At 39.9% G+C, this 24343-nt stretch overlaps 2 protein-coding genes across 6 annotated transcripts in view; both read right to left on the bottom strand.

The window, feature by feature from the left end:
- The window catches only part of LOC117435082 (ras association domain-containing protein 8-like), a 59546-nt gene extending 55851 nt beyond the window's left edge, over window positions 1-3695 (bottom strand). For both annotated transcript variants that reach the window (XM_059003103.1, XM_059003104.1), the window contains exon 1: window positions 3434-3695. The gene's annotated coding sequence lies outside the window, so the exon portion shown is untranslated. The remainder of the gene's footprint in view (window positions 1-3433) is intronic.
- A 9632-nt stretch (window positions 3696-13327) lies between these two features.
- LOC117434459 (leucine-rich repeat-containing protein 56) overlaps window positions 13328-24343 on the bottom strand; it is a 41094-nt gene continuing 30078 nt past the window's right edge. For all 4 annotated transcript variants that reach the window (XM_059002875.1, XM_059002877.1, XM_059002876.1 and 1 more), the window contains 6 exons: window positions 20717-20926; window positions 20049-20113; window positions 18371-18507; window positions 17532-17752; window positions 16413-16764; window positions 13328-14807 (listed from right to left, as the gene is read on the bottom strand). In XM_059002875.1, the coding sequence (XP_058858858.1) occupies window positions 14618-14807; window positions 16413-16764; window positions 17532-17752; window positions 18371-18507; window positions 20049-20113; window positions 20717-20926 (1175 nt within the window). In that variant the 3' untranslated portion in view covers window positions 13328-14617. The remainder of the gene's footprint in view (window positions 14808-16412; window positions 16765-17531; window positions 17753-18370; window positions 18508-20048; window positions 20114-20716; window positions 20927-24343) is intronic.

The raw sequence follows: 24343 nt of genomic DNA, 5'->3' as shown, positions 1-24343 counted from the left end.
ATGCCGGATGAACACCATTCTTTACATATGTGCATTTTTAGTGACAGGTAAAATCAGACTTTACGGCTGCTAAACACGTATGGCAGCATTATGGGGGTTTTGCACCTGCAAATCACATTGTGTGTCCTTACATCACCCATTAAATGATAATTTGATATTATTATTCATCATACAAGCAGCTCATCAAGACCATCACATGTATAGCAGTGTTTGGTAGATGCTTTTGTATCCAGGACTGCACAAATAATTTCACAAGGAACAGTCTAAAGTAATTACTTTTTACTGTAGGTCATTTTGGAGAACATTATTTTGGATTTAGAGGCAGCTGATTCTGTATTGAATGCATAATTGGTGAGTTTACACTGTTTGGATATTTATTTTACATTTAATAAAAGCATTCTTCCATATATTTGTAGTGTATATTGTGAGGGATTGGTTAAAGGAAACGAACAAAAAAGGTGAAAGACAATGTAAACCAACTGGTTGGTAAACAAAGAAAATTAACAAAAAGTGTTTGGGAGCAAAAAAGAATGGGTTAAAGAATACACTTTGTAAATAATAACTGTGTGTTAAATAAGGGAAAGTACAAATGAAGAAAAAGTATGGTTTAAAACAAATATTTATTATTGTTCAGAGACAATACCTGGGGGACACTAGGACCAGGTGGAAGCTACGGAGTCAAGGCTGGCTCCAGTTCAAATGAATTATCCAATTTAATGACATGTCAATTGTTTAATGATATAATTGGTTACCATTTAAAATGTCTGTTTGGTGAGTGTTTGAACGAGGGTGATGGTAGGAGCAGAGTGGGAGAGTGGGAGAGGAAGAGAGGAAAACAAGGAAAAAGAGTATTTGTATTGTGAACTGGTTAACGACATTTTGGAAAGGTATTTTGGATTACGATTTGGGTTTTGGAGACGAGGTAACAGGCTTAGCCTGCCCCGTCATTAGTTAGGGAACGATTTTTGTTTAGTTAGGACCCGGGACTGGGTTAGGTTTTGTTTTCTTTATTTTATTTTCAGTGTGTAAACAATAAACACACGCTACGGCGTTTCTTTGCATCTGGTTGTCGAGTGTCTGATTGAAGCAAAGTCTGCGATAGGAACGCAGATCATCACAATATTTGTAGATCATATTTAGCCAAGACAAAAATAGATGGATAAGGTAGCAGTCTTCAAAACTGCTAACCAAGTACCTACTACCAGCTCTCTGTAGTTTTTAACATGTGACCTTTGCACAGCTGCATATTTTACTTGATGATTTTATTATAGAATAATATATTTTAACCAATTGAACATATCTACAAGACATTAAGAATAATGCTGTCTGTGTGAAAAAAACAGCAAAGTGGAGAAGAATAGATTTTCTTTGATTGCAGTTTCATTTTTAACAATGCGTTTTATAACAGGGAAAACACAACAAAAGACTTTTGTTGATCTGAAAAAGATAGATCACTGTGATATTGTGCGAGGGGGAACATGTGAGGAGAGTACTAGATAAGATCATTTTTCAAGCACTGTTTATTAAATAGATTTCAATTCCTAATAGCTGTTTGCATTGGACAGTCAAATGTACCTACTGCACTGTAAAATTGACAGTATGTGATACATTAGAAAATCCTACTATTGGGCTTTGCACCAGCCAGATCTCTCCCCTAACATATTGATTGTTAACTCGAATGAGTGTCAATAACTCCTAAGGGGTTAGCAGCTCCACCACCTCTGAGCCGACCTGCAGGAGGGGAGTGAGCCAATAAACCTGTATTGAGGTGCCAGGATTGAATCAGCCCTGAATCACACCTACAGTACTCATTATCAGGGACCACTCAATGATTGATTGCAATCAGTAACAGGTGGAATTGATTTTCTTCTTTCTTATGAAAAGACAACCTAGAAGAGAGGTCTGATAGAGATTTGACATTTCACAAAGCCACTTCAACTCACAATGCCTTATTAAAAGACACTAATTAAACACTAACATACATCAAACGTTGGCTAATCATACCGAGTGGTGATGAATCTGTTGCCATATGGCCACAATATCTAGAAATGGGTTAAATGTTCCAGAACCCCCTGCACATTAAATCTCACGGCAGTCCAGTTGAGCGCACGGCTCCCTAATTTTTTTTTTTACATTTTGACCACTTTTAAATTGCATTCCCTGCCTCAAGATGGCTTTCCATGTACCTGCAGGGACTTTTCAGAACTACATTTCCCATCATCCTCCTGCTCACATATGTAACTGGGATGGATTTATCAGTGAACAGGAGGATGATGGGAAATGTAGTTCTGAAAGGTCCATGCAGGTACATGGGAAGCCATCTTGAGGCAGGGAACACAATTTAAAAGTTTAGAAAAGTGGTCAAAATGTAAAAAAAAAAATTAAAACAATACACACACCTTACGTAAACAGTTGTAGCAACAAATGGGAACATGTAACACAATAAAATAAAAAGGTTCTTATGTACCCTTTAAGCTATTAATTTATTCATCGCCATGGTTTACTGTGACCTTTCGGTATTATAAATTAAATGTACATTTTAGACATTAAAACCGTATACAATATCAAAACACAAAATAGCTCATGAATGGCCATCACGTTCCGTTTCTTTGCAACGGATCATATGAAATTGTTATTTTAATATTTTAAACTAAATTGTGTAATATGAATACGTTAGTAATAAGGCGTGGTTTACTGTGTACTATTGGTATTACAAATGAAATGTACATTTTAGATATTCTCTCTCTCTCTCTCTCTCTCTCTCTCTCTCTCTCTCCCTCTCTCTCTCTCTATTCAATTCAAATGTGCTTTATTGTCATGCCTATATTACAATTATTGCCAAAACAATTTATAACAATACAATAATTAACTGGCTAAACATTACTAAACATTTCCCTCTCTCCTTATCTTTCACCTTCCCTCTCTAACTTTTCACCCTCCCTTTCTCCCTCTCTTCTTCCTTCCGTCCCTTCGTCCCTTCCCTCTTTCACCCTCCCTTTCTCTCCTTCCATACTATATTCCCACCCTCCATCCCTCTCCCTCACTCAGTTGCAGCACTGTGATGAGATTGTGGTGTGACCTGTTCTCTCTCTCTCTCTCTCTCTCTCTCTCTCTCTCTCTCTCTCTCTCTCTCTCTGATTCAACCTACAGGTCTCAGCCTAAATTGTGAATGCCAGTGAATTAGCGCTATAAACAGGTATTCACATATTCATATTTTCTTCATGCCATCTTTATTGTACGATTTTCATAGTCCAATACTTTGCTATATAATAACTAATAGAAATCGGGTCCTACAATTATCGAAATGAAATATGTAGTTTATGAAAAGCCTTATTCTCTATAATCGTCATGTGAACACTCCACAACAAAACAACATAACTCTTCTACAGTTTACAAAACAAAGCGCTGCAAAAGAAAGCAATCTTGCACTCACCCCTTAGTGCTACTGTAAATCACATAAAGAACCGCTTCTCCAAATCCTCCACCTGAAGCTCTCCCTGTAAATGTGAGCCAGGATATGACACGATCCCGTAGAAATAATGAGGGGACTATTTTTGTTGCCATGGATACGGATGCTTTGAATACGAAGGTCAGCCAATGAAAACGCCCTCAATTATGCTTTGTTTTGAAGTCATGTGACAGCACTGTGTTGCTCTGGAAAGAAAGCATGGTAATTCACAAGGGAGAAGCAGCTCAGCAGCCTCTTATTGTCCCAAGGGACAAACGCTATTGACTGCGCCCCGCCGCCCTCAGAAAAGATGTTTCATACGTTGTGTATGGTAATAAGTGCTTAATTTGAGCTGGATCCTGCCGGAACAGGATCCGGCACCTCTCAGATTTGACTTTTTTCGTTCCGGCACCTAATTTGTCCGGATCCGGTACCTCTCGCGGCATGATTTATTATTTTTTCCACTGTTTGCACTGTAAACATTCTAATAAACGCGATCAGTGTTAAAGTTGTTATTTCTCCCGCCCCTCGTAAAAGCGCATCCTATCCTGCCACACCGATTCCAGACCTGCTCTCTTATTTGTACATAGGGGTTATGGGGCGGGCCGGCGAGGTAAGTAACTGATCTTGAAACAGTGGTGGTCAGCTAGTGAGAGGTCGCTACGTAATCACTTCAAGTAGCCTGAAACATGTCGTGAGAAAGGAAAGCCCAATCAAAAATGAGGTGGAAACTGCTCCTGATAGCTATGCCTTAGCTAGCAGCGCTATCTGCGCTGCTAATTCCGCCAGTTCAGCATCACCACCGGCACGTCCTCCACTAGCTTGTAGCCCTACTAGTGAGTCAGACTCGGCGGGAGAGGGGGACGGGGTCGGGGAGGACTAGGGATGGGCAGTTTGATGTTTTTTAGTGACTCGATTCATTTGATTCAAAAGAACGAGTCGTTCACGAACTGCACATCACAAAAGCTAGGGAGCATCTATATTTGGTTGTCTGGGTTCATAAACATTAAATTAAATATAGTGTGACAAAAAAATAATAATATATATTTAGAATACTGGAGATAACATAACAGTTTGAACCATTAGCATTGTTTAGCCATCAGTATCAATCTAATTGAATTTAATCTTTTTTTTTTTAAAAAGTCAATTGCATTTTTTAGGTGTTTTTTTCTCTACATTTGCAGTCACCCATTGTTTTTTACAACAACAAAAAAGAGAGGCTCGAACGAGTGGTATTTGTGGAAGTAATCCGTGGTATTTATTCAGCACATAGCAAAACGCTGGTTGCCCAATTCCTCTTCTATCCAGTAAACCTTAGGATTAGTCATGTGATCAATCACACGTTGAAGCACACCCATAACCGCAACCTGTACATTGGATATAAACAAAGTTCAAACGTGTATATATGTAGTATTTTTTAGTGTTTAACACAGTAAAATAACATTTAGAAAATGTATATTTAATGTGCGTGTAAGATATAATGGACGTTTAAGAACGTCATCCAAAAATGTGCAATATCCTCCTAAAAGGTTGTTGTATCGTAGCTGATACTACGTTTCACCTTGTGGACTAAGGTGAATCGCCGTCATTATTTAATTATAAAATATTTAACCGTAGTTGATAGGCTGGTAACTCGACTCCTGTGCGCCACGCAGCTTGTTCATTGGGTGAATCAAAAGAACAGATTCAATAGGGACTCTGATCCGATTCCCATCGTTCACCTTAGTGAGTCATTCAAAAAGAACGATTCGTTCGCGAACTGCACATCACTAGGGAGGACAGTGCATCCACCGACGAAGTGCCCGGAGCAGGTGCAGTTTGGACGGAGGCTCAGTTCAAGTAAAAGCAAACGTATAACCCCTGACTTGTCATGCACAATTCAAAGCTGGGCTGTACAACATGCAAAAAGGTAGGGAGCTTTGGTCCGGAAAAGACTGGAGGGATGAAACTAGAAAAAGCGTGGGTGGAATGTACAGTAACGTCCTGTGCCTCCGACGTAAAAAAAAACCCAACAAAGAGCCCTCAGAAAAAAGGTTTTTGAACATGCCCGAACCAAGGCCCATTTAGCGGCAGCAAGCATTGTAGCCAAGGCTAAAGATGACACCTTAACACAGGTTATATTTACATTGTCTGGCTACATTGTGTTTGTCACTTTTTTTCTCATGCGTTCCGGTACCTCAGAGCCCCCCGGAACACCCCCCCCCCCCCCCCCCCCTCTCGCGCTCACTATGTGTTCCGGGACCTCCCGATTTACAAATTAAGCACTGGTAATAATGGTAAAAAAAAAAAAAAATGAACGCATTAGACCCCATATTTATAAAATGTATAAAACTCCCTTCAGATTATAATAACAGAATTACAATTTTATTGGGTTGGCACTTTAGTACGTTATTAATAACTGGTATATTAGTTGATTTTGGCAAATTGTTGTACTGCGATTAATCGGCTGGGAGGTACTATGAATTTGAGCTGTTGTCGTTGTGATAACTATGTATTTGCTTGGAGGGAATAATTGCATTATGTTAAAGTTAAAGTGTTATTTTAACTGTCAATTGCATATTGCCCCCGTCTGTAAATTTAACTTTATTTGTATTTGTAGGGTGTGATTGAGAAGAACGTTTGCACCCAGTGTAGTAGTTTTTATTCACTAGAAATCTTCATAGCTTACAGTGTCGTCATACGGATTGGGTAGCCCTCTGCAGTACAAAGAACTACAAGAGTCGCCTTTAGCCACTAACACACAGCCTGCACCCCAGGCTCCTCCAATGGTTACCATACTTCTTATCTGATAACATGGGATGTACCCAACACAGTGTTCACAAACACTCCGCTATGCAAGTAGAAAAACACAACCCAAGCACCCCCAGCCCCTAGCAAACTAAACCAATTTCAACTGTCCGTGGAATTGTACCAAATATATCAATACATTTTCACATGCATGCTTCCCATTTGCTGTTCCATATATATAGAACTTACAAGCTACAGCAGTTATACCCCCACATTTCCTGCAACAGAACCATACAACTCGTTCCGTATATGCTTCATCTTATTAAAAGCTTTTTCTTATCAAGGCCGTCCTTCTCCATATTAACACGCTGTGCCTGCATGTCTGGATCAGGGTCAACATCAAGAACATTTAGATACACCAGCTAACCACAATTTATGTCAGGATTTAAATGAGTATACAGTACATAGAATGAATACAGGAAGTATTATATCCAATAAAACATATAATTATAGCCATGTTTTACTGGCTCAAAATTAGTTTGGTTAGTATCAACCTTCCATCCACATCCCAGATATGATTTTAATCTATCATCCAGGAACATAATTACAGTTAAGCCTCCTGACAACAGAATCTCTTCATGGTAATTAATATATAGCATTATTGTCTACATATAGTATGAAATGTTTCAGGACCTTGAAGTAGCTCCCCACGCCTCGCCCTGAAGCCTGTCTGCAAACTGACACGTAGACACTTTATTGGTGATCTTGCGATCGGTTGAAGCAACAGACATTTTAAGGTTATAGGATTGTACTGTTTATTTAGTGGTGAGCAAATGGAAACAGGTAAGTTTGGTTGAAGCCTTGAAAAATATTGAAAATCTTTCTTCTGATCTTTCTTCTTGATCGGGGAAGCACAGGCGGATCTACCGAGTCATGGTGAATTATGATCTGGTTAAGCAGGCGATCTTCTAACACCTCAACGTCACCGAGGAGACATATCGTCGCCGGTCCAGGGACTATCAAACCCCCCTGGAGTTAGGCCCCGCGTGGTGGGCCAACATCTCCGGGACCAGCTGACCCGGTGGCTCTGTATCCATGGGTAAACCGAGACAAATCCCACCATAAAAATGTATTTGACTGTCGGAAGTCAACAGCCCTGAGGTATCCTCGGTCTTGTGAGAGTAGGGTGGGAAGACCAAACTGACAATTCCTAAAATGGAGTGAAACATGCAGTAGGTTTGAGAGACTGCCTGTGATTGGTTGGGCAATTGGTAAAGTTAATTACACAGTATTGTTTTGCATGCAATGATATACACAGCTACAGAAGTGTGTGTCTTTAGATTAAAATGCTGATCATTTCTTTTAGCTGCTTGCTTTTACACACATAAAATACTGTTCTCATCCACAAATATTAAGATCGTTGCTGCACCATAACATTGTCAAGATAATCAATAATATGTATTGTTCTTTTTTTAATATATTCCATAAAATTGCTACTGTGCTGGCTGCACTGAAAAAATATATATTAATAAGAAATATCTGCTACAAATCAAGAATTGCTTCCATTCTGAGTGCAGGCTATCGTTCTATATATATAAAAAAATAAAAAATAAAAAAATAAAAGCAATTTGCCACATTTTATGCCTGCTTTTCAGTCACATATGTGAATGCGCAAAGGCGCCTTAAACCACAAATGTGAATGGGGTCTATGTTAGTTATCTGTTATTGTTATGATTTGACTGCTACAGTCTCTATATTGCTCTTCTTTTACTATAAAGAAGAGCAAAACTATTGAAGTTGTCTTTTAATGAAATGTATTGTTTGAAGGAATAGTTAATTATGTAATTAATTTCTACAGTGTACTGTATGTAATTAACATACTGTATTTCAGCCTGTGGGAAAAGCAGAACCTCTTCTTATGTTTTATTATCCTTGCTGGAGATGCATATCCCTGATGACGGGGATATAGTGGAGGCAGGCCTGCATATCTACAGTATCTGTCACACTTTAGAGTTTTGCATATATGTGGAGAACCGCTTCCTAATCACAATTTACTCAGTGTAATACTGTGTCTGTCTTTTCAACCATGTATTTCACCTGTATTTCAGACTTTTTCTAACTGGGACCCCTTTTCATGTGACTTGGGTTTGCCATGGCCCCCTTTATTTTTCGTACAGTATACAAACTCTGAAAAACAGAAACTGTGTATATACTCTGCAAAACTAACATAATATTTCCCAACACATTTCTACAATGATATCAGGCACTTGTGCAGCTATACAAATGAGTAAAGTGTGAATCTTAAAGGTAGCTACCAATGTTGAGTCATCTTCCTCTCTCTGGCTTGTATGTTTCTTTTCTTGTATATGCAAGTTGGGAAATTAATTGAGCTGTGTGGCTGAGTCAGCTTTATAATTGTGGTTATTGTAATAAGAACACAAACATGTAAATAAACTCCAAACTAGCATTTTTCAAACAAGTGGTGGAGGTTGACAGTAGGAGTGCTAACTTAAAGGGATATACCATCTACAAACTGATTTCTGTCTAGAGATTTTCCATTTACTAAGTTGCTATGGGTGGGTACAGGTGTGCGCCCCTAGTGGTCTTTTCTAAAACAACCTCACTTCAGAAACTTCAGATTGAAAAAATGATCTAAGCAGAAACAGCAATAGAGAATTATACAAAATACACCTACAGTAATTGGATAATTCGACTTGCAGGCTTTGTAATCAAGTACTGTTCAAGCTACCAGCTACCAGCCCTAGGTGGACAACCCCCATCAGGTTTCTGGCTAGTTGGGGCCATTGTAGGGCGGTGAGGCAACTCTGTCCCTACTGATTTTGCCTATGCAACACTCCCTGTGAAATTTCCAGCAAGGATTGGCAACCTTACACAGCTAGGATGCAAACATATGCTCTCCTAACTACCTCCCCTAAGTCACCCTGCTCTCGGTCATAGCCAGACACGTAGTTCCTCTAAAACTGTGTTCCCTTGTTGCTGGGCACGAAGCTGGTCATAGCCAGCCACGCAGTTCCCCTAAAACTGTAGAGAGCACTCATGTCACACAGATCACCTTCAGCTGTAAACCACTGTATTATAAAGCAAAGCCAGAGATGGAAAATACTTTGAGTAATAATCACGACACAATATTTAAAGACTTACCTGACCACTCAATGAAGTCTCCACCATTTATCAGCTCACATGGTGCCCACATTCTCAGAACAAAATGCTGGACAATCTGGAGCTGCATGGAGAGGCAGAGCATGGGTATCCGGTGTAAATGACAATGTTCTGAAAAATGTTTTGAAGCTCCTGGTACAGCACTTTGAGGCCTTATAGGCTTTAAAAGAGTCAGAATTGGTCCTCCTAGAACTTTCAGGACTGTTTTAAAGATAAAAAAAATCAAGTTTGCAGTTCATGGAATCATTTTCAGCTGCTTTCCAGGTTAGTTTATTCTCCTTTATAAAAGCACCTCCAGAGAATGTTTATAAACAGGGACACAGTGGCTTTAGAACAGGTGTCGTTAACAGTGTCATCTCTCAGCTATGCTTTATTTTCTGTTATGTTATTGAATAATAAGGGAACAACTGACCTCCATAAAAAACAAACAAACAAAAAAACAATGGGAGAGCAGTATCTGGTTTCTATATAATGTACAATATGTCACTTTAAAAATAAGAAAATGAGGTATCCTAGCTAGGTATACCTCCTGTTATTCCATTCATACCACCAGCCTAGAACTGCTGCCAAACATGAACTGAGGCCAAGATTTCCCAAAGAGGCCCCTCATTAAAGTATGTACAGTATGCACATGGTGCCAGTAGCACACACAGCATCAAAGGACTCATACTTACTTGCTGGGTCTGTTATTGCCAGTCCCTTTGTCATCCTTTTTTTGTTGTTGTTGTTGTTTTGCTGCGTTGGAGTCCTGCTGGACCATTCGATTTTTTATAGTAAAATTGCCAAGTTTTCCTATGTCCGGAATTGTGTTGCTAATCTTTTTTGATTGAGATGAACCCTGTAAGTCGCTTTTCATTGGTCTACTTTCCAACCATCAACAGGCTGCAATGAATCTAGAATGCTGCTGTCACTATTTTTTCTAAGCACTCTGAGCTCATTACTCCAGCGCTCTTTCACCGTCATTAGCTGCCGATCAAATCCTGTATTACATTTAAGATGTTGCTGCTCACTTATCATACTCTACACAGCTCATCCCCTTCTTACATCACTCAGCTCTTCAGTCCTCACGTCCCTGAGTGCCAGTTGTAATCAACCAACACTGGTGTCTTGATTGTACCAGGATTTAAACAAGGCAATTTTGGTGACTGTTTTTTTGGCTGTGTGGAAGTGACGCTTTGGAATCCGCTGCCTAAAGATTTTGTATTTCCGTTGTATTTCTGTTTAATCCAAACTAAAAGCACACTTGTTCACTCTGGCTTATGCTGGTTAAGCCTGATAGCCTTGTCTCTTATGGTATGTGAGTGTCTTTTTGGTCAACTATACAGGTCCCGTGTGTGCTCTGGACATTCTGGAGACATTCTCGAGAATGTCCAGAGCACCCATACAATATGGTGTATGAACTAGTGCACGTCTCATCAGCGGTAGGGTGCACAAGTCTAGGCAGAACTATGTGCATAAAGAACATTCCTTCTGCTGCCTGGAGGACAGTTTTTCTGGTTGTAAATCATTAATATTTATGGCTGTCTCAGAGATGTTGAAATATTTGTGTGCTGCGCTCTTACCTTCCTGTTCTGAGCCCATCAATCCTCAACATTTTAAAGCATGGGTGCACTATGATAATATTTAGATAACATCGAAGCTGTGTTTATAAGAATGTACCATATTTTGAAGAATTCTTTCTTTGGCCTAAAACCTTGCAGATGATTTGGTACATACACACATTAATACATGGCTCCTATGCTCGGCAGGCTCCTAATAGCTGATTGATCTAAACATTTTGTCAAGTTGGGTCTTAAAGGATCCCAGTGGTTTAGCTTCAACAATACGCTTAGGTAGCCCATTCAGTACCCTCACCAGTCTGTGTAAAGAACTGTTTGCTACCCTCTGTTCTACTGTAAGTCTATCTCCACTTAGTTTCTGAATGTGGCCTCTGGTCCTAGTTTCTTTGTTGTACTTAAAGTATTAGTTAGGGTGAACTATGTTTTAGAACAGATGTCATTAATTACTCGTGTCATCTAAGATGTGCTTTATTTGCCGTCCCATTATTCAGTAATAACAGGATGGCTGACCTCCAAGAAAACAATGGGAGAGCAGAGTTCAGTTGTTGTTTAATTTAAAATACTAGTAGACAGTTAAATACATGTATTTTTACTGTTCACTATGCCCGAATGTAATGTATAACTAAAATAAATAACCAGACTGTGAAAAGTTTTTGGTAACATCAACGTAAGTTCTAGTAACATTACTTCTATGCACAGCGATTCATTTTCAGCAGTGACCAAATAAACAGGACCTCTAGCTTCTCACCAGAACCACATAGATTTATTTGCACTTAGCTCAGAAGAATAACAAACTCCAAACATGCTTCCTCCTCAGAGGTCAGTCTCTCCTCTGTCCCACAAATCGGTGCCTGCAGGGATTATAAACGCTAAAACACATGAGCGCAGGAGTTGCTAATCAAATATGTAATGAGAATGATTGGTGGGCTTCCTGCATAGCAACAAATGCAATGCTAAAGTGAAATGACAAGCCCTTTTCTAAGTGTTATGTTTGAAATGTGTAATACTTTTCTATGGATTCGTAGCACAAATGGTGGATTCATGAATCAACAATCATGAATCTGTCTTCAGCACCACAAGTGATAATTATTACATAAACATTTATTTAGAAAATATATAATTCCTGTTGGTATGTAATGCATGGAGAGGGAGTAATAATTTGATGTATGATTTAAGGTGATCTGAGCAGTTTTAATGCCTCGTCCAGGTAGTTTTGTCTTGGTCCGGCTTTTACGCACTCCCGATAATAAGCAGAGGGTGACATTAACATTAAGTAGCGGCAGTGTGGAGTAGTGGTTAGGGCTCTGGACTCTTGACCGGAGGGTCGTGGGTTCAATCCCCAGTTGGGGACACTGCTGCTGTACCCTTGAGGAAGGTACTTTACCTAGATTGCTCCAGTAAAAAACCCAACTGTATAAATGGGTACTTGTATGTAAAAATAATGTCATATCTTGTAACAATTGTAAGTCGCCCTGGATAAGGGCGTCTGCTAAGAAATAAATACTAATAATAAGTAGGTTTTTATGTCCAGGTTTTATTCTCTTCAGATACACAGACTGAGTGCTAAAGGTCCTTTGGTAGCTTTGACTGCTCACAATGGTGCCCGCCCCAGATATGTCTTCAAGTTCCTTAGCTATCCACCAATCACAGCTGATGTGCATGTCATTAGAAGGTAGGGGGCAGGTGCTGAATCAATTTGAAAAGTGTCAAGCTGTCATTTCTTTGTGAAAATAAAACCAAACTCTGCCAGCAGATGGCGATCACAGACTGGGAATATTAAAAGGCAAATGCATAGCTGTGCAGCCAGGGGAGCATCAGGGGAATTGTTTATGATTGTTTATGAAGGTTCAGAAAATGTATATCTATATTGTACTTTATAGGCCAGATTCACTTTTTTTTTTCTAATGCAAAGTTTGCCTAAACTTTTAACTTTTAAATTAACTAATATTGATATATACTGCCTGGCCACCCAAAATCAGGTCACCCTTTGGTCCTGATAAGTCTGGACACAATGTGGCTTAGGTGCAAGGTGTATTCCGGAATGTTAATTCATTAGCATCTTGAAAGTAGTCATTATTATTAGGGTACTAGGGCAGCATTGTTGGGTAGAAATAAAGTATGGCATTCTTTCAGCTTCTAGAGTAGAGTAATCACTGAACCCAGGGTATACAGGAGGACATGCCCCACAAATATCCCCCATATTTACATGAAAAAATAGGAAATTAATTATTTTCAACTGATTTTTTTTTTTTTTTTTAAATAACTGATACATTCCCAGGAATACTTCTCAAAAGTGGAAATAAATTACAGAAATATGAAGCTACAACTCATGTCAATCAACCATAAGTAGACCCATGTCACTGAAACACACTCATTAGACAAATATACGATTAATAAATTACTTGAGACCCCATTTTAAAACATTTTTTTTATTATAAAATAAATACATTCTGTTGTACAAGGTGTAAACAAAGCATTAACAAAAACATTTATTATACAGTCAGCCTTTTTGTTTTTTTTGTTAAAGTTCAAAAAATCTTTTTAAATGATCCGATCTAAAGTAAATCTTTTTAAATGATCTGATATAAAGTTTACAAATTCAGATTTATTAAAATGGACTTATAAAACACAAATAAAATCTACGTGCCGTTCTGCATGTTTAAGACCATACTGCAATAAACAATAGACATGCTGTATAAATGGAATGATCACAACCCCCCAAAAAGTTGGCTTGGCTTTAGAAAAAACCTTGGCTTAACTTCAATACCCAGGTATCCATTATGGTACTATTAAAATATATAGTTTAGCAGTACTATTAATAGTCCAGGTTATTTTTTCTCATACAAATCACAATTGAAGTGATCAGTGTGAGTTAAATGTTATCCCATTTTTTTATCTTGTGAATAATCGCTATATATAAAGAACGAGTTGTATTAAACCCTCCGAAGTAGAATGCTACCTAGTCAAACAAGAAACAGTGAACTCCTGTTACTGTCAAGCATCGACACACTTTTCAAACAAGGGTTTTTCAGTTTAAAATAGTGGGACTTATTAAATACATGCACCATTTGCTTCAGTAATAAAATAAAAAAAGAACCACTAACAGTAGCTGTGATGGACATGAAACAGCATTCACCAGTACACATGTCCTGCATGGTTCTGCAGGATGGACCTGAGTCTATAGGACTGTCTTGAGTCTACACTGAACTAAAGGCTAAATACAACAAGCTCTGCGTAGTCAAAACCCTACAACTAGTTTAAATACAACCAATATGCATGTAATCCGCTAACAGTCAACAATGTCAAGATGATTTGGAGACAACTGCAATAGATTACACTTGAGATTAATAACTTATTGGTTTTGACTGATTTTGTTAGCTACAAAGTGGGTCTATCAATCACTGGGAAAGATGTATATTTTTGATGGTTTACAATTTAATAAAGGATCTATGCGCAGCATGAGAACTGCATCTGTATGTAATACACGTCCTACTGAATTGCTGAAAAGTCAATATTGACTAACATACTCTACAGAGCAATACATTAATAAATCGCTGTCGATGTTAAGAAATAAATGGATTAGAGCACACAATATAGCACACCTGTTGTTCATGATGCTGGGACCTGCATTTCTTGCTCACAGTCTCAAGCCAGCATTACGAGTCCCCTTGTTCTTCTTGCCTGCAGGTTGTTCTGTGAGCTCTTAGCTGGAGTCAGTGTTTCCCCGTCCAGGAATGAGAGCAGGTCTGTTAGGCAGTCTCTGTAGCGCAGCCTTTGCTGTGAGTGGGCGGATAGCGTGCGGTACGCAGGGTCTCTCAGGTGTTTTTACAGAAGAGCGGATGATCGGCTGATGGGTGTCAATGGGTTTTTGAGGGCTTCTGTCAACCGCAGTTCTTTAATACAAAAAACAGCCATATCAATTTGACAGTAAAGATATAGTATAACTGACTCACCACCGCACAATAACATCACCAACGCAACATGTAATCCACATGGCTTGAAACTCACACTTGCCATATTCCCAGTTCTTGGTTTTAGAACTACTTTCAAATAAGTACATTATTTTAATGATCAGGAGCCAATGATGTTAAATAAATTGCTCATCCCTTACAGACTTAGGTGTGACTTATTCATGTTGACTTATTCAATTGCTGCAGCAATTCAGCAAGAACAGTTCCCTGGTCTGAAACAGCTGCCAGATTTTTTCCATCTGCTCAGAGTCTGCCGATCTCTTGGAACGACAACTCTTCTTCCTCTTATGCGGGGGAGGGGAAGGAGAGGCAGAGCTCGAGGAGGATGAGGAAGACCGTTTCTTGCCTGGGCTACTTTCCCGGGTGCATCCACCACTCTCCCTGGCGCAGAGCCATGGGGCGAGAACGCAGCAACCTCTCTAAGAGAGATTGATGGGGACAGTGCTGAGCAGGAGTAAGGGCTGCAGAATGTTCCTTAGAGCTGCAGGATAACCTTTTCTCAAGCATGCGCTTGGAGAAAGGGGTTCAAAATTCACAGAAGCTGTGATTACCCAGTACCTCCTTGGCATGCTCTGGTCCCAGGCAGGAAGGGCACCTGTCGTGCTTGTCCTCCATAGGCAGACTGGCATTGCACGTCTCACAGGGCATGATGCAAGAAGCAATGCAATGTACAGTATAGGGTTGTACAGCTGTTGCCTCAATCTGCTTATATATTGAACGGTTTGATGACCTTGGCAACGGGTCGGTTAGGAACCGACCGGGTTGGGATTGGACACCGGTCCAGTACCGGGTTGGGATTGGACGCCGGTCTGTGACCTTGGTACCAGTTCAGTACAGGTCCACCAGGAAGAAAATAAGCTCCAGTCGGAGCTATGCAGCTTGGGGGGAGAGCACAAAGACAACCGACTTCTGTTGCTGGGTCCCGGGAAAGGAGCGACTCGCGCCGCTGGCTTCATGCGGGGCACAAGGCCACAGCAGGACGTATCAAGCAACAGGCTGTTATGCACAAATACACATAAACAGAAAAACTATTACAGTGATTCGCTTAAATATCACATATAAAATGCGAAATATATACAGATATAAGCAACAATGTACTTATCTGAACAAGTCAGTGTTGAAAGAAAAAATGGTGCAGAGATCTGTCACAGGATCAAAGAGCAGCTTTGGTAAAAAGTATTCAGGATTCAGGTCTTTAGGAGGTAAATAGCCATTCGGTAATGGTTACATTTCGTACTTGAAAGGCAACCATTATTTTTACAAACATGTCTACTGTATAACAGTACCCTGTAACACATTTACTTTATTGTCTTACAGAAAATGCAGTAACTCATCCTTTATGTCTTTACACTGCAATATAGCACTTTCATTACTAAATTTAAAGCACCTGTATTACAATTACATATGGAGATTACTTGATGTCAGATTAACAATCTTACAGTAATAATTTCAATATCCAAATATCTCTTTTCAATTAGCTAGGACGCCTGGTGTTTCACAGTATACAGAATTTTCTGAAAGGCCTACTTGTGAATCCGGGGTCCTACAGCAGCTGGTCCAGAAATAGGCCTGGTGGATTCCATGCTGGAAAGACTGGCCCTCAGATGCTGATGTACTTTTGGCCTCACCACCTCTATGGTTGAATTCTGTTGATCCAGAAGGGCAAAGTTCTCATCTGTGTGTAGTGCTCCAGTTTGTGCTCTGAATGGAGGTGTCCCTGTTCCCTGTCCCAGCCCCTGTACTCCCTCGTGCTGCCCCAGGTCCGGGATCTTCAGGCGCCGCGCTCGCAGGTTGTGGGTCCTCCGTACTCCAGAGGGAGCTCCCGGGGGACATGGGGGAGACGGGCAAACTGGGGGGCTTGGAGAGAGGTTTAGGGCCACTGGAGAAAAACAGTAAAAAATAATAATAAATTAAAAAAAAAAAAAAAATAATAATAATAATAATAATAATAATAAATACATTAAAATATTTATTATATTTATTAGCATTCTTCCAAAAAAAAACCAACTGTCTTACAAAATAATTTAGTAGAGTCTGTGTGTTCTACAAAGATTGTCTGTACTTGACAATAGTTTCTCTTTCTCAATACATTACAAAGTAATGGCATGCAGTGAGTCATACGCTCTAACTCACTTCCTCACAATCAGCCTTTTTACTGTGTAGTTAGTAAAATAATGATCTACGCAGAAACAACAGAGAATCATACCAAACACACATAATGGGATAATAAAGGTAAGAAATGACATATTGGGAAAATACAAATTTTATAAAGGATCCCTCTAAAGGGGTTTTAGCTAATGCTAGGTAAAAGAAAGGTATCAGTTTGCTTGTCTTCCCTTCACATATAAGAAGGCCCTGAAGAGGTGGGGACAATTTCAACTTCCAGGTGAAATTACCAAGGAAGTGCAACACTATCTGAAAGCAAACAGATTTCTTTAACCCAGTGTAGTACCAGATATCACATTTTAAAATGAAAATATGTGTTTGCTAAAACATAGATTTCAAGTTAATTATTTACTAGCTATTTGTGGAACAGATATTCAAATACTAAAATGCTTGAAATGTATTTGAAGGCAAAAATGACCAAGGCAATATTTGCCAGGAGTATGAAACCTGGAGTAGCAGGTGGGAGTGCATTGATCTTACCAGGAGGAGGAGGAGGAGGAGGAGGAGAGGGGTATCCAGAGGACTGGAATGAGGAGTCTGGAGATGCCCTGGCAGTCCAATCATCACTCAAGTCTCCCTTGATCTCATCTTCCTCAGCGCTGTCACTCAGGCTGTACCGATCCTGCTCCCCCTCCTCATCATCACTGTGGGAGATCTTCAGCACCTGGGGCTCTCGCTCCTTCTGAATCGCATCCAGCCGCCTGCAATACAGGACAAGATTATCAAGGTTTCACACACACAGCAACTGGAGTATTGATACACTACATTCAGAATACAACATGTATCATGCAGGTCACAATATCATGCTAAATGTTAGGCTACATTATCATAAAATGATAATGGGCTTTTGATAACTTAAATGTGATCGGGAGAGCATGCATTCATAGGAACAATATACAGTATCACATTTATTCATCAGCTTTTCCAATGTTGTACTTTTTATCATAATACACAAACCTCTGTTCAGCAACAATTGAAACAACGTATGCAGGTGCATCTCATCTCGAGTTGTAAGTAAGTGGTTAAATGGAAGGCATTGAACTGAAGATTCTCATGTTACCCTCTATGTAGCTTTATTTATGGTACCAACCTGCAAACTCATATTATAACAACACAAAGTGGAACTCATCTTGGCTTTAATATATTGCACAGGATGATGTCTAAACTCATCTATGTGGAACATATGAAATAATCCTGTTCTGGTGCCAAAACAATTGGTTTCTGCAATGGTGACTGATAAGACTTGGAATTGTCCCTTACATTTGACTAGAACTAAATACACACATTTTAGAATTGAAAAAATAATAAATAGTTCCTACTTGTTATGTTCCATCCTCCATGCCTTCAGTTCAGCAAAAATGTCCTCTCGACCCCTATTTTCAAGTTCTACGTCGAAGGTGTGTTCGGGTTTGTGGCTGTAGTGTGCAAAGGGATTTGGAGGAGATGGAGAAGCCAGCTGAAAATGATATGTTTACAAAGTTATTTTTTAAATATAGATCATTACAGAGTAAGTAGCGGGGTTCTGAAAAATATAGCGTTACACGTCCCCACGTGTTTCTACTTTAAAGTCTGTTTCAAAGCTCTTTTCAAAATGGCCACTCTAGTACACTGATAGTGTAAGGATTATTGCCCACATTGTCAATCAGGTAACACAGCAATAACGATCACGATGTGGTATGGAACACAAAAGCAATAACACTTATTATGTTATTATTATTTTTTTTTATTTTTTTTTTTAAATCGCTCTTCCTGCAGTGATTTAGAGGACAGATCTCAAACCCCAATGCACATGTGAGGATATATAACGCTATATTTTTTGGAACCCTCCTACTTACTCTTTAATATTAACTTAGAAAAGATACATGTTTTTTAATGCCTAACAAAAATAGTGAAAGCAAATACAGTAATTGTGTAGGTAAAATGTAATTGAACTATTAATTCTTAGGTTGTCAACACCAAACATCTTCTAACCAGCTAAATAAAATGTGTAAGCAAATAATTATATAATTTACACATGCATGTAAGTGTAAAGTCCAACTAAAAAAAAAAACACTGTCAAAGTTGTAGAATCTATATATTTCAGTGCTCCCACTTTATAATGCTGTTGTTGAGGTGCCATAGGTATGACTTGCAATTTGTGTTCCGCCTTACAAGTAGAATACTAATGCTACTGTAGTGGTATTATGGGCAAATGGGAGTCATGACCATACCACCATATAAATGAGCAACATAACAGATAAAAACACTTGGACCTTTAATTTAATCTCAGGGAAAATAGAACCAGGCAGAGATTTAGATGGAAAAAAAGATGCATCAAAACACTGCTCTTTTTAAAATTAAGTCCCAGTATAGTAAATGGTGGGTCTGGGTGACTTCCATATCATGTATGATGTAAGTTTTTCTGAAGTCAGTCATCACCATATAAAACACAACAATCTGTGTAATGCAGGATTTATTTTATGTAGGAATTACATGTATGTAGTAAACAGGTATTAACAATAACTAATTAAAATGTAATAGTAATCTTTAATGCAAGAACATCATCACGTTGAAGTTTTGCTCTGAATTGTCTAGAAATTTAGATTCTATGATTACAAAAATACAGTTATGATCTGCGCTAAAAACACTTCTTTAACAAAAACAATACAATCTTTGTGAATAGCTATGCATTTCAAGGTAAGAATTACTAAATACACTTCAAGCCGCAAAATCAACCAGTTTACAAGCTGGTGGCAATAGCATATTTCAAAGCTGAAAGTCAAATGCAAGGTGTCCCTCTTGTTTGAAGTGACAAAAAAATCTATCACAACATTTTATTATCTGGTGTCTACTGAATGATGACACCCTCTATAATTGAGTCCTCCACTACATCCTCTGCTGCTGTTTGGGCTGAAAAAGACAAATCTAGGAGTAACTATGAACACCAGTGACTCCAGGAAGTATCAATGAGCTTTAAGGTCTCTAAAAGAAGTTAGAAAGCAATACAATAAAGCTTACATTCTGTTTTTGCCTTCTTGCACGTAGGGCTTTAATAGGATTCCCACAAATGACCCGTCCAACACCTGTAAAATAAATGACATGGAGGATTTTTATACCATGGGGAGCAATGTCTGAAACAGGTCTGACCTAGTCGAATTCCCATTGACAATCCCAGTTCAAGTTGGAAACACCTGTAATATGCAGCACACACTTCTGCGTAACACTGCATCACATGGCATATGACATCTCTGATATGAAAAGCTATATTAGAAAGTTTTGATGACAATGGTCAAGACAGCAGATCTGGCAGTATTCTAGGTACCCCTTGTTCAAAATTAACCTCTACTGACACCTCTGTTCAGATGTCTATTGTGTGTATCCAACCACAAAATGAAGCGCTACCAGGTGCATACGGTAGGCAGTATCTATCAAATTAGGTGTCAATATACAGTAGCTAAAGCATGTGTATGGTCCGCACAGTCCCTAGATCTGTTACACTGAAGACATTGAGAAAGACTTCTCGTCAAAACGTTTGTCACTGAATTAAGTATTTCTGAATTTAGTTTTATAGTTATAGATGAGTCCTTAGATCTAATAATGATCATGGTATGATGCCTGGAGTGCCAAATGTATCTTTAAGTACGTCCAATTGAAGACCAATCTCCAACTCTGCAAGTGGAGATTACCATGTGTCAAGTCGCTGGCATCCTCCTCCAGCGTGGTCTCATCAGAGCCTGCAGACCCAGGGCGTAATCCCCCGGCTGACAGAGGCCGGTTGCTACCAGGCATCCCCGCGCTGGCCGGTCTCTGTGCTGTCCAGGGCCTCCTGGCCGATCCGGGCCTGGACGAGTGAGGATGCTGCCCTGAGGAGGGCCTTCCTGAAGCTACAGACTCGTCTGTGGAGAAACAGGTCTTCAATGAGCACCTGCAAGCCAGAGCAAAGGCTCAACTCAACAACACTTCTCAACCTTCCTAATGAAAACAATGTACAATTATCTGTGTGCCTTAATGCAGCTAGGTCAATGAGCACAGAAAAAAGGGCTTGATGGCACAGTAGGTTTCTTATGTCTTGTACCACTGGAAACTGATTCTGTTGCTCCAATATTAAGACGTATCCACTACAATCAATAGCATACATTACATGTGAAGAGGAGATTTTTTATATAAATCAGGGAAAGCAAGATATTTGCAGTAGCTTCACATTTCCTTTACTTTTTATGATGTTTGCAATCATTCTACACAAATACTGTGTTTTATATGTATATGTATATGTTAAGGTGCTTTCTAAATTCATGAGATGAGTTGCTCTTCTGTTCTAGTTGCCTTTTATAGATACATGTCACTAAGGCTAGGTCAGCCAAAATTCTAGATGTAAAGCTGGATCCACACCTGAGCGATCATTTGCGCAACTTAGTTGCATGCAACCGAGTCGCTTATATGTGGACGTCCCTGCAACCAGTTGCGAGCAGTTGCCAGTTGCTTGAAGTAGAGCCGGGGTCTATTTTCCAAGCAACCTCCTGAGCGACTTCTGTAGACATAGGCGATCACGTGGCAATTTGCGAACTCTGATTGGTTCTTATAATGCTGCCTGCACAGCTTGCATATACCCAGCTCCTGGTCCAGGCCCTGGTACTCTCCCGCCTAGACTACTGTAACTCCCTCCTGGCTGGCCTCCCTGCGTCCGCCACCTGTCCGCTCCAGCTCATCCAGAACTCTGCTGCACGCCTGGTGTTCTCTCTGCCTCGCTTCGCCCACGCTACTCCACTACTCCGCTCGCTCCACTGGCTCCCGATCACCGCTCGCATCCAGTTCAAGACTCTTGTACTAGCCTACAGATGCCTTGACCAGTCTGCACCCAGCTACCTCCAGACCCTCATCTCTCCCTACACCCCCACTCGACCTCTCCGCTCCGCCTGCACTAGAAGACTAGCTCTACCACCGCTACGCTCCCCTGCCTCCAAAGCCCGCTCCCTCTCCACCCTTGCTCCGCAGTGGTGGAATGACCTTCCTACAGATGTCAGGACTGCCCAGTCCCTGACCACATTCCGGCACCTCCTTAAGACTCACCTCTTCAAAGAGCACCTGTAGAACTCCTCTGTTTGTATCCTGGGACACTATCACCCTTCATGTAAATGTGCTTTATTTTGCTCTTATCAGCCCCCTATTTTACTGCATTTAATCCTGTACTTCAGAGTACTGTAATCTGCCAAGTTTTTAACCTGTAGTACTTTGTATTTAATCACATCCTGATGTAACTATCACTATTTAATCATATCCTGATGTAACTATCACTATTACCTGCTGTATTATTGAATTGTGGTTTGTCAAACTTGTACTTTGCTTGAACAAAAGTTATTGTATTTCTTGCTCTTATTGTATTACTTGTATTGTAACGCTTGAAATGTTTTTGCTTACGATTGTAAGTCGCCCTGGATAAGGGCGTCTGCTAAGAAATAAATAATAATAATAATAATAATGATACCCTGTCATTAAGAAGCGCTAACTTTCTTTTTCAATTAAAGGTTTTACTAAGTTTAGTAGTATTTCAAATGATTGGGTGTCCATCCGTAAAAAGTTTCGGTATTTTTCTGCCTCATTTCCTCAACAAGGGCATGATATGCCCCATGTTTCTGCCGACGCCTCAACCACGGTTTCGTCCAGGTTTTACGTGGCTTTGTTTTTTCTTTAGGGAATATGGCATTTAAAATAACAACAGTTATAACAGCCAACTCTTCCTGGTTAATTACTGGACACACAATAATTAAATCTCACTGTTGTTAATGACAATTATAATTTACATTCTACATTCTACTGGGGTTAATGCATTAATGGTTTTGTTAGTTTAGCAGAAAGTCCAACAGCCATTATAATATATATATATATATATATATATTGTAACCCGGTTGGTATTAGTTACGTAATATGTGTAGGATAGCCAGAAGGTGTAGAACAGGGTGAACAGATGAACGCCACACAGGAAATGCAAAACTACAGTAACTTTTATTGTGCTGCTGCTCTTTCTGCGTTATCCACAACACAACATAGAGTGTCCCTGTAGTCTTGAGGGAGTAAATCATACACGTAATAAAGTTCAGGATTGTCTCAGGTCCGTCGCTCACCATCCACTTAAACCTCCTGGCGTGGAACTGCAAGGTGAGTAGGTTCAGCTTTCTAGTGGGCACTCCCAACCCTTATAAACCACAGTTACTTTATTCCTGCGTCGCATACATTTCCTCCAGTCCCCTCTAGAGGCAGTGCACAGACAGGCCACCCCTCCTCCAGCGAGTACGTTGGTTCAGCTCTGCTGCTCCTGGGTTACAGAGGTCCTGTACTGCAAGGTGGACACGACTGCCCCTCCTGGTACTTGGTGGAAGTCCTTTATATGCTGCAGGTCTTAAAGTTAAAAAGTATACCGTCCAGAGACCAATCCTCACAACTAATAAAACAGTACTTCAAATAAAGCACACGGTGTTTTTTCTTCCACTGTACACCGTGTGCGCCAATCTCTGCTCCTCTCAGCCTTTGTTCCCCGTAGCTCAGAGGTATAACAGTCACTGACTTATATGCATTGTAAATCCACTCCGTTGAGTAAAAAGAATTAAACACGCTGTTACTTCACGTCTCACAAGAACAGACGCGCACTTTCTGCGTGCACAAGCAGTGTGGTACTTTCCAGCAGCGTCCTCGGTGTTGTTAGTGCACCGAAGGAATCTTAACAATCAGACAGTCCCACAAAGAACGCCAGTTCCCTTTCAAGTCGAAAATAACCATCAACATGAGATATTGCCGTCAGGCAGCACCGGTAGGCTGAGCTTTTATAGCAAAGCTGCCGATAGGCCCCCACACCAGCTGCAGTGTAAGCCCGCCCCCCTGGGAGCTTACTTAACTGCGCGCGTGGGGATGCACTTCCTCTTTTGTCTTCAGCCTTGGTACGGTAGGTAATAGATAACAGAGCGAGCTTGTTAACTGATTGTACTCGATAAGCTTTACGCTTGAGAAGCTGGTTAATTACCCCTTCTCTGAGTTTATTTCAGTTACTGTGTTTTAGGATTTATATATTCTTGTTAATATATATATATTTTTCCTTTCGCTTTGCTTCGGCATCGCGTCTTCGTGGTCTCCCGTCTTCCTTTTCTTTGTTATTATTATAATATATAATTATATTATATTTATTATTTGGGTTTTTTGTGTGTATATATATTGTTATATATATTCTTTTTTGTATATTGTTTGGGGACGCGTGTTGCGTTGGCCTTAGGCCACGCGCATTTTTGCAGCCTCGGTCTTGCTTAGGCTAGACCGCGTGTGTGTGT

This window comes from Acipenser ruthenus, chromosome 28 (genome assembly GCF_902713425.1).
Source record: "Acipenser ruthenus chromosome 28, fAciRut3.2 maternal haplotype, whole genome shotgun sequence".
Taxonomy (NCBI): Eukaryota; Metazoa; Chordata; class Actinopteri; order Acipenseriformes; family Acipenseridae; genus Acipenser; species Acipenser ruthenus.
The sequence above is the reverse complement of the archived record's forward strand: the minus strand, read 5'-3'. Positions and strand labels throughout refer to the sequence as shown.